Raw genomic sequence first — 11,388 nt, 5'->3', positions numbered from 1 at the left:
TCTGCTCATGCCTAAAGGGGCATTTTCCTCACTAAGTGGAAAGAAATGCCGATCTCATGCATGCGTAGTAAGATCGTCTCTCTTTCTTTTCCCCTTTACAGTGGGCTAGGTCACCCGATCTGGCACCTGCAATGTGCGAAATAGGGTGATGTAGCAAGAAGACCGCGAATCCTGGCGCTTCCTCAATGCCAGGATGCAGAAGAATTCTAGGACAGCATGGGACCAGATTGAAGAAAGGACCAGTGTCATCAAGGGAATAATGTTTTTATTCGCTTTAGTTTTTTTTTTTGATAAGGCTAATACTCATATAAATATCTATACAATTTTTTTTATCTCAGAAACCAATGCTAACAAATATATGTTGGCCAGATGATCAATTATAGATCTATGTTAGTCTTTAGCTTCAATATTTTGACTCAATAACCCTACAAAGATGTAGCCAGTTTTACTTAACCACGTTGGGAAAGTAGCACCTCAGCATATATGTTTATTGAGACTCTTATGAAGCAGTCTTATGAGGGCTTTTTTGACCTCTTGGTTCCTCAGACTGTAGATAAGAGGATTCAACATTGGGGTCACCACGGTATAAAAGACAGAAGACACTTTGTCTTGCTTCTCAAGAGCACTAGAGGATGGATGAAGGTAAGTGAAGAAAACCGTAACATAGAAGATAGAGGCACACATGAGATGGGAAGAGCAGGTGCGGAATGCTTTCTTCCTGCCATCGGCAGATTTGATCCGTAAGATGGAAGAAATAATGAGGGTGTAGGAGACCAGGATGGTCATCATGGAACTTAAGCTGCAAAAACACACAAAGAAAAGGGTGATGATCTTACAGGTGTGGGTTTCGGAACAGGACAGCCGGACAAGTGGAGGGATGTCGCAGTAGAAATGGTCTATGAGGTTGGATCCACAGTACTCAAGGCTGAATAGACTGCTGGTCTGTGTCGATGACTGTATGAAGCCAACAGAGAATGAGAGGATGACAAGTCCCAGACATTTCTTCTTCGTTATTACTGAGGCATAGTGGAGGGGGTGGCAGACAGCAACATATCGGTCGTACGCCATGTCTGAGAGGACAAAAACCTCTGTACTTGCAAGGGCAGCAAAGAAGAAAAACTGTAAAGCACAACCATTGAACGATATTAATTTCTTCTCTGATAGAAGGTCAGACAACATTTTGGGAGTAACAACTGAAGAGTAGAAGAGGTCCACCATAGAGAGATAACTTAAGAAATAGTACATTGGTGTGTGGAGGCTGGGTAAGATATGGACCATAACCATCATTCCAATGTTTCCACATAGGGTCACCATGTACACCAGCAAAAAGAATATAAAAAGGATCGGGGCAACTTTTTTATTATTACATAGTCCAGAAAACTCAAACACGGTCACTTGAGTCTTGTTGTCTATATTCATGGAGTTGGTTTTGCGATGAAGTGGTTGAAATAACATCACTTTTGTTCATGACGCATAAAAAGATTAAAAGAAAAAGTGCTCACTCTAGAGAAATCTGATAGAAGATCCTAAAATAACATCTAAAAAAGTAAAATGAGTAATACATTAAAAATAAAAAGTCCACAGCAATAATCATCAATCATCAATCTGGAACATGCGCCTATAGTAATTATTTTCTGATACTAGAAGTTGCAGGTTCTTTGGAATAAATTATACCCGGTATCAGACCATGTGAATAAAAGCTGACCCCCACAATGTGATATACAGTAAATGTGATATTTCATTTTTTTATTAAGTACAAAACTGACTAAAATTCTGTTATAACTTTATTATGGGTTACTGAGTGTAGAATAATGAGAATTTAAACAATTGTAGCATCGGGCTTCAACATAACAAAATTGAAAAAAGTGAAGGGGGTCTGAATATGTTCTATAGCCACCGCATGTGATACAACCCCCTCTGGCTGTCACTTTTTCTTTCTGTATTCATTTCAGGCATTTTTAGAATTCATTCTAATAATTATTTTACATTAGCTTTATACTTATAATAATTATTGAGTTTTATAGCATTCATGGTGCTTTAGTCATTTTAGCTCTTGTACAAATTTTGGAGCTAGAGCAATTTTTACGTTCCAGCTCTGTGCCTGTATATTCAGTAATAGGTTTGTCATGACTTAAAGAGGATCAGTACTAAAAATAAAAAAATCACCACTTACCTTTACTTTTGCGGGGCCCGCAATCCCTCCAAATTTGGCCTTGATTTGGTTCCATACCATTGTAGAATCCTCCTATGTCCCAACACGGAGGAGGCACTGGGGCCACCATCTTCCTTATTCTTCTTTTGGCTACGTTACTCAATCTTGCACCGTGCAGGCGTGAGATTGGGTGACCTAGCCAACTGTAACTATAAAAATAGAGTTCCGATTTCACTACTCATGTTTGAGATCGGCACTTTTTTTCCAGTGCCTGGAAAAGCAGCCCAAAGCCTGCTGGGATACGTGAAGTATGTATTCCAGAATGGAAAGGGCTTCCCCAATTTAAAGCAAAAAATGTTTTAGAAGAAAAAAAAACACACAATTTTTCCTTTATATAAAATGCTATCTACCTTTTTATATCAAGTAAAAATATTGGTGATAGGTCCGCTTTAGGACAACAAAGACTTTTGCAATAAGTTCTATTTAAAGCATTCTTTAGGCAAAACACTTAAAATAATAATTAACCTTTTTATTTCCTATTTTGTTTTTACATTTTTTTTAACTGTAAATAAAAGTATACATTTTGTATAATTGGTCACTTATTAAAATGACACTAAAATGAGGTTTCTGATACAAAACATTTAAATTTTTTTGTAAATATAAAAAAAAATGTTAAAATAAAAAAAGTGCATTTGTTCATAAATAAATAAATTTAATAAAATACCAATCAGGATAAAAAAACAAACAAAACTTTAACAATTACAAAAATCGACATCAGAAAATATTGGATAGCAGGAGAAGTGGAGGAAGCCATTGATTAGGGCTTAGCTAAGGATTTTTCTTTACTGCTGCGTTTCACACAGGAGCGGCTGCATTTTACCAGCCGGTATTTGCAAATAATAGCAGCAGGGGCAAAAGAGGGAGGAGAGCAAAATGTAAGACATACTTTATTTTCCCTCACTTCTTCTTTCTGTTTTTTACTTTTATAATTTTGATGTAAAGATAGAGATCCTGCTATCTGAGCAGTCCTTGTAAAAGCTTCCGAATCTATTGGGTATTTGCTCTGCAAGATAATTCCATTATCATTTTTACCACATAAATTCTTTGTACCTTTTTGCTGTCATACATCAGGAAATCTTTGTACTTTTCGTTTTCGGCTTTGTCTTGTTTGTAACTGATGTGTGTGTTGTTGGTTGTAATTACATTTATATTTGTTTATAATGAGGAATCGGGGGATTCTGTCTGATCTCTTACCTGTTTCAGATGAAATCATCTAACAAGCAGAATGTGCACATCTAAATAATACTGTCTGTGGATCTGTATTTATTTTAAAGCTAATTACCCAAAGACAATTCCCACCTTCCCTGAGGATCATCATTATCATTGTAGAAAAAGAACACAATTATTTTTTTGTTTATTGATTTGTAAAGCACTGATAACAGGAATAAAGTCTAAAACCCAACTCTAGACTCGGCCCTCTACCCCTAAATTGCACCTTTGCACCCCCTACCTTTATTAGTTTAGGCTTTTTTATATTAATACAGTGGTACCTTGGTACCTTAATCTGTTCCAGATCCTTGGAGCTATACCAAACAGGACTTATACCGAACAAATGTTTCCCATAAGAAATAAAAGGAAAATGATTAATCTGTTCCCATGAAAAAAACCCTATTGTTATTGGCATATTATATATTGATAGGGCTGTATAAAATAATTTAAACACTGCTTAATACTAAAATACATAAATACTTATTCCTTATTCCTAAGCGGCCTTATACCGAGTTACCACTACTTATTTCCTTGATGATGTAGAAAGAGATAAAATGACCCTTTTCACGCTTTGCATGATAATATATTGAACGTAGAGTGCTGTAGTGATGGCCACTCAACATCTTCCAGTGTTTTTCTTTCAGGTTGTATTGTACTGGGAAAAGGGGCACCGTTGTAGATTTCCTGCATGTGGCAGCTCTTGGCAGGTCACATTTAGCGTCCCAGATTTTTAAACCTTTCATGGGTGAGAATGGGTTTAAAGAGTACAAAGAATGGTAATAAGAATTGGTTTATGGCGGGAGTGTGTTGCATTAACTGCAATCAAGCTGGACTTGGCACAGTATACCACAACACACAATGGATGGTGTATGCCCCAAAGCTTTAGTTCAAAAAGTTCACGTGAGTTGAAGTAATGACCAATATCCTGCAACGTACATCAGTGACCAGGTATTAAAGGTGACCTAAACCCTTTTAATATTCACCTCATCCCATCGTGAGTGCCGCCATCTTCTTCCTTCTTTTTCTTACTTCCATCTTCATCCATTTTGATGGGCTGGGCCAGGATGGCGTAACTACCGCAGGTTCCTGGGAGTTTATTCAGTCCCGGTATCTGCTGGAGAGGTGAACTAACAAGCTCACTTATTTTTTGTTCTTTTGGAATCTAAATCATCTGTCCTGATCCCATCTCCTTGTATTGAAAGCTTATTAAGCATAAACACACAAGCACTTTTATTCTATCCAAACAAACAAGGATCTTTTTCACTATTTAAAATACGATTTAATATTAATTTACATTAAAATAGAAATATAATACATAAACCTAATTTATGGTATTACCAAATTATCATACTTTTTCTATGTACATTGTATCACTAATTGTTTCCACATACATAGTCATATTATACATCCAATGTGTCTTAAGTTCTTCGTAGAACTAGTTTGATAACTAGTTCTAGAAACACTAAGCTGAGTATTCACTACACTGGAAATTTTGGCACAAAGGAGGAGGATGGCAATCAGGCAGGTAAGAATACTTCTCCTGCCCATGCCTGTTGTCAAATTTGTGAAAGTGAAACTTTAGTTCCACTTTAACCTAATGTAAAGTGCAAGTAAGGCCAAAACTTTTCATTTTGAAAAGAGTTGGGAAGAATTAGAACTCTGTTACTTCTTTATGATATGTTATATCAGGATGCTTTCACTTCCTTTACCAAGGACACAACTTATTTGTCTCTGAAACAGGTGACTCTAGTGGAAGATTCCTGTTGTTGATGTTCTTCTATGTTCTTGATGTTCTTCTAACAGATCTAAATGTTATGGATGTCCCATAACTTGCTGTCCTGGTGGTCTTCAGTGGTCACCATCAGTCCCGAGCTGGGACACAGACAGGAATGAAAACCTTTGAGGGGTCTTTTTGCCTCCTGGAGGCAAGTAAAGGGAACTCTAGCCAACTAGAAACAGATTTAAATACAGGGATTTCAATTATTTGAAAAGCTTGGCTTCTAAAATGCTTAGTGAGCTGCAGACATATATCTAATATGCAGCCAGTGAAGTAAAGACCCCCTAACCTGTGCCCATTATTCAAGCCCAAAAAAGAACAGTACACTTATATTGTTTAAATCTACTCAATTCGGTACATAATAAAACACCACTCCACAGCCTAGACCCATTCTTCTTATTCTTCAGAATACTATTATCACACAACATAAACATCTCTTAGGATCCTGTGTTACCAGGCTTTGGACTTTTGTCAATGGCATGAGTTCGACATGAATTTGGAAAGCTTCTGAGATCGTTCATTGTGTTCCTCTCAGCTCAAGGTTATTATGAATGATCCTTGCTCCTAACTATCCTGGCCTGCATTTTCCCTGGCCCTTCCTCCTTTGTGGCACCACCATTGAAGAATGCATAGGAGGGGGGTAAGATATATTCTTTAAAGGTAAGATTGCAAGCCCATTGAGTGGGGCATCTAACCTGTAGTTGACCAGCATTTTATTATATCCAGGTACTTTATTTCTTTAGACTTGTATGTAGAACCCAGGAACCTAAATATTTTAAGAAGGCTTTGTAATATATTCAGGTAGCTATTTGCTTGATATGGGATTGCGGATTTAGAGTTAAAATATAGGAGTGCAGACTCTATTCGTGATAAGTTGACTTTTTATTGTTTGAACATATTGGACTTGATGGTGTCTTTTTTCAACCTAGCCAAGGAACTGACTTATTAACTAACCCTTTTTCCTGAGTCAGGTAGGATTAAACTGACTTGGCTTGGTAAGAGTTGACTTTGACACCTCTACACTTGTCAACTAAAGAATATTTTCTACTTTTAGAAAAGTCAGAATCTATTAATATAATTGGATTATCTTGACAGATAGATAGCATTCGCAGAAAGTAAGCCTAACAATGAGGTATAATTTTTGTTGAATCTTTTATTAAACTGTGCATATTAATACAGAGCACATAAAGGAAACAGAAGGAAAAAGGGGAGGTAATAACAAACAATAAATACTAAATAACATGGGTAAGCATACCATAGAGTATTTCCATAGTGGATAAATTTCAACATTACCAAAACTTATTATATTAGAATATTGGAGGAAGGTGGGCGTAACAAATAAGAGGAAGAATACAGAAAAAAAAACAAAGCTGAGATGGAGGGGAAGGGGGGATCTAAGTGCAATAAAGGGGATTTACCACCATGCTCATGCCCCTCCAACTCTACTGGCAGGGGCATGTATTAGTCCAAATGTGCTATAAATTGAGGGAAGCTTTTATTTATTGTCCAGGCCATCCAAGTAAATAGATTTCAGTCATTTGGTCAACTCCAACATGTATTAAATTTGATGAAGCTCCTGGAACCACTTCATTAGCCTGATTTAATTAAGCACTCCATGACAGGAAACGATAGACAAAGGTGAGACTTGGGCAATCCAGAGAACCTAGAATAGATCTGCTCCAGAATAGAAAACATTTGCAAAGTTATACCAGATATCCATTTTCAGGTTTTCTGGATCACCCAGGTTCATCTTTGATAGTCTTCTCCAGTCTTGAAGAGCAGTATCATGCTGTCCTTTATGCTATCTGGAATATATTTTAAACAGTCTTATGACAACATTTTTCACCTCTTGGTTCCTCAGGCTGTAGATAACAGGATTCAACATTGGGGTCACCACTGTGTAGAATACAGAAGATATATTTTCTTGTTTTGTGAGAGTACTTGAAGATGGATGAAGGTAAGTGCAGAAAACGGTAACATAGAAGATGGTAGCGCACATAAGATGGGAGGAACAGGTGCTAAAAGCTTTTCTTCTACCAGTTGCAGAGTTAATTTGTAAGACAGAAGAAATAATAAGAGCGTAGGAGATCAGAATTATTATCATTGAACTTAAGCTGCAAAAACACACAAAGAAAAGGGTGACCATTGTGCAAATGTGAATTTCAGAACAGGACAGCCTGGTCAGTGGAGGAATATCGCAGTAGAAATGGTCTATAAGGTTGGATTCACAGTAATCAAGACTGAAAAGACTGCTGGTTTGAGCAACTGATTGTGCAAATCCAACTGAGAAAGAAAGGACGATGAGGCCAAGACATTTCTTCTTCGTCATTACTGAGATGTAGTGGAGAGGGTGACAGATAGCGACATATCGATCGTACGCCATATCCGAGAGGACAAAGACCTCTGTACCTACCAGTGCACAGAAGAAGTAGAACTGAAGGGCACAACCAATAAATGTGATTAATTTCCTATCTGAAAGGAGATCAGACAACATTTTAGGAGTAATGACTGAAGAGTAGAAGAGGTCCACCATAGACAGATAACTCAAGAAGAAGTACATCGGAGTGTGGAGACTGGGTGCGATATGAACAATGGTCATCATACCAACATTTCCAAGTACAGTCACCATGTAAACCAGAAAAAAGAACATGAATAGGAATGGGGCTGCTAATTTATTATCAGTAAGACCAGAAAACTCGAACATGGTCACTTGAGTCTTATTCTTGACATTCATGGTGCTTGTTTTTTTAAATGGTTTTAATAAATATGTCATTTGCTCACCATAACAGCATGTTGAAAGATCACACCAACTGGTGTCCTAGAAGAGATATTAATACATTGAGGTTAGTAGTGAGTTAGGTTGTCAAACTGTTTCATTATTTTGTACATGGCACAATAACTGTTGGTTCCTGCGGCACTCCTCGCTAAACTGTCCTGCCGCATCCCTCACCTGTCTGCCTTGTTGAGCTGCAAAGAGCAGCTCTAGGTCTCTGTCTCTGTCTGGCATGCAGCTTCCCGGTCCTGTATGTCTGTGGGTAGTCCTGCATACTCTGACACAGTCCAAAGAGGAGAAACTTTGACCTGCCTGCCACCTCTCCCGACCCTTTGCTTGGACCCGGACTATGTTTTCCTGCTGCCCACTCTATTCTTTGCTTGGACTAGGACTATAAGATGTGGACTTGGTGACAAACAGCAGCAAAGAACCCAGTGGCCCCTGGTTTACCGGGCCATCACCCTTGGCAGGGTTCCCTGGTGAAGACCTGGTGTCACTTAGACACCGTACCTCGGGTGATCCCATGCTACCTGCCTGAGAAGTCCCTGACAGTATATGAGGCCCCAGGACAGCATGCAGGACCAGACTTTGGACTTCACTTGCTGTTTGCTTGGCTTAGGTCAGTAACTCACTACTGCTAGTATTAATTACTTCCCTAAAGCCCGCTATGGCTGGCATGGTGGTTCAGTGGCTAGCTCTCCTATCTATGTTTAGCACTATATTCTCATATTCAAATCTCTACATTATCTTTGTATCCCCCCCCCATTTTTGCATACATTCCTCCTACATGTCCAAAACATTGTGGTGGGTATATGGCTTCCCCCAAATTGGCCCTAGACTATGCTAATAATATATGACCTTGGTATGGACATTGTGAGGGACTGAGAATCACTTAGTGACATGACAATGGTTGCATAATAATTCCATCTTTATGTGTCCTTATAGAGTTTTTACAGCCAAAACTTTTTTTAATAGGGCGAAGAATGGCTTAGGAAGCCCTGTTGGGTAAAGAGAGAGGTGTGTGAATATATAGCCACATCGATATGTACAAGTCTACAGAATTGGAATTTATTTACAAAGATTGCATAAAGGCCGACGCGTTTCGTGGCTCAGGCTTGCCCCCTTCATCATGGATTGTGGTTACAAATAAACGGAAAGATAAGATGTTTATCTTATCAATGGATGGATTGTCTAGGTAGAAACCTGGATGAACCAAGTGTACGTTACACTCACACTCCTCCTAAAATGAATAGAAATTACCTTTCAATTCTCGTTGTTTTTTTTTAATATGAATGTACAAAATAGAAACCTGCAAAGGTTCTATACATCACTAGTATACAAAGTGCCCCCTCTACATTTTGCAAAAATAAATCCTGATCTGCATTTTGGACATAATTCTTAGCAAATATTTTTTATAAACATTAATTTTCTTACCTTCTTTTGTTGTATTCTTGCTGGTTATTGTAGTGTCATATAGAAAGAATAGCAAATTGAGCGATATTTCTATTATTCATTTACTGGACCATGCTGGGCTCTGAATGTGTCCAATGCCCTTGTTATTATATCCTATATTTATTTTATAATGAAGTGAACTGGCAGTTCTGTTTTGTCTGTGTTTCTTATATAATTGTTTAAAGCCCAGGCCCTGTATGTTTGGAGCTGCTTTTATATCCAACCCAATTATCTAAGAAAACAATTCTCATCTGCCCCAGGGATTGTTTAAAAAAATAATTCTTAAAAAAGCTTAGCAGCGCATTTATGCTATTTTATGGAATGATTGAAACCTTAGTTTGGTTGTTTAGCTGTTTATGTGTCAATTGTCAAATAACCTTGACACTAACATAAAAAAACAAAAATTCAGTCATTAAAAAATAAATAAACTCAGTCTGTGCAGGCCATCGGCTATACTATAGAGCAATGCTTCTCGACCTCTTAACATGGGGAAACCCCTTGAAATAACTTCTTCAGGGAATCCTGCAATAATTAATATATCCACAAGTCACCATACATCAGGGTCATGGTCAGTAGGAAGAATGCCTGTTACAATGCTGACCATTGGAAAGGTTATCACCCTTACAGATAGCCAAAAAGATTATACAATTTATACCTGTTTATTTAAATAAAGCTTTACGTGTGAAAAAAAAGATAATTGGTGTCAGTGGTACCTGAGTTGAGAGTTGCAAGAAAGGAAGCTCTATCAACCTTTGGAGAAACCCTGGTTGAGAAATACTGCTATACAGTATCATTTGAGTGACAGCTCTGGGTCTGCTGACATCATATCCAAGATGGCGCTACTCAGCATCTGTCTTAGGACCTTTCAATGTCTGCTACCGTGCACATAAAATCCTATGTAAAGACTATTTTTGCAATGAATGGTCTGTTGACAAACGTATTTGTGCTCAAGAGTGAAAGAATTCCTGCAAAACGAATTTGTTGTTAAAATCCCATCTTAGGCAGCAAACAAGGGAGGCCTAGAACAAATTGAGATGCCAAGAACCAGAAATCCAGAAAATAGACACTGGTGACAAGGGGGTCACGGAAGACACAGGGGGAGGCAGGAAACACAGGAAGAGACAGGAGATACGGGTGAAACGGGGGTCACTGAAGACACAGGGGAACACAGGAAACATAGGAAGAGACAGGAGATACGGGTGAAACGGGGGTCACTGAAGACACAGGGGAACACAGGAAACACAGGAAGAGACAGGAGATACAGATGAAACGAGGGTCACTGAAGAAACAGGGGAAGGCAGGAAACACAGGAAACACAGGAAGAGACAGGAGATACGGGTGAAACGGGGGTCACCGAAGACACAGGGGAATGTAGGAGACTCAGGAACAGGCAAGAGGCTCGGGGGTCAGTGAAGACAAAAAGAACACTGGAGCAGCACAAGAGAATAGACAGGGAAATGACAGACTTGGTTACTACCCTTGATGTTTACGCAGAAGAAAGGATATGTGGTGCTGGTATCCTGGGGTGCTCCTATTGATGTTATTGTAATATTGTGATATGTGATATTTTTTATACATTAGACGTTCAGCAAGTTGGTGCTCAAGAGTGGAGGAATTTCTGCAAAACTAAATTGCTGGTAAAATCCTGTCTTGGGCAGCAAACCAGAGAGGCCAGGAACAAAGTCAGAGGTGAGGAAACAGAAATCCAGAAAATAGACACTAGTGACACGGGGGTCACCGAAGACACAGGGGAACACAGGAGGCACAGGTGGAAACAGAAGGCACGGGTGACAAAGAGGTCACCGGAAAAACGGGGGAACACAGGATACACAGGTAAAGGCAAGAGGCTCCATTGTGAAGACAAAAGGAACACTGGAGCAGCACAAGAGAATAGAAAAGGAAATGACAAACTGGGCCACAAGGGATTAGCACAGGATCTGGACTGGGAAATACTCAATTAACAGG

The 11,388-nt window shown here is 38.7% G+C and overlaps 2 protein-coding genes across 2 annotated transcripts; both read right to left on the bottom strand.

Annotated features, from left to right (window-relative positions):
• Positions 1 to 474: 474 nt before the first annotated feature.
• Positions 475 to 1,419, bottom strand: LOC140322128 (olfactory receptor 5AP2-like). Its single transcript, XM_072398748.1, has one exon. The coding sequence runs from the start codon at positions 1,417 to 1,419 to the stop codon at positions 475 to 477; it is 945 nt and encodes a 314-aa protein (XP_072254849.1).
• Positions 1,420 to 5,995: 4,576 nt separating this feature from the next.
• LOC140322124 (olfactory receptor 5AP2-like) lies at positions 5,996 to 7,932 on the bottom strand. Its single transcript, XM_072398746.1, has 2 exons — positions 7,022 to 7,932; positions 5,996 to 6,056 (listed from the first exon to the last, which is right to left on the bottom strand). The coding sequence occupies exons 1-2, from the start codon at positions 7,930 to 7,932 to the stop codon at positions 5,996 to 5,998; spliced, it is 972 nt and encodes a 323-aa protein (XP_072254847.1).
• Between the last annotated feature and the right edge of the window lie 3,456 nt (positions 7,933 to 11,388).

Source organism: Pyxicephalus adspersus, chromosome 2 (assembly GCF_032062135.1).
Source record: "Pyxicephalus adspersus chromosome 2, UCB_Pads_2.0, whole genome shotgun sequence".
NCBI classification, from domain to species: Eukaryota; Metazoa; Chordata; class Amphibia; order Anura; family Pyxicephalidae; genus Pyxicephalus; species Pyxicephalus adspersus.
Note: the sequence above shows the minus strand (reverse complement) of the source record. Positions and strands in the feature narration are given on the sequence as shown.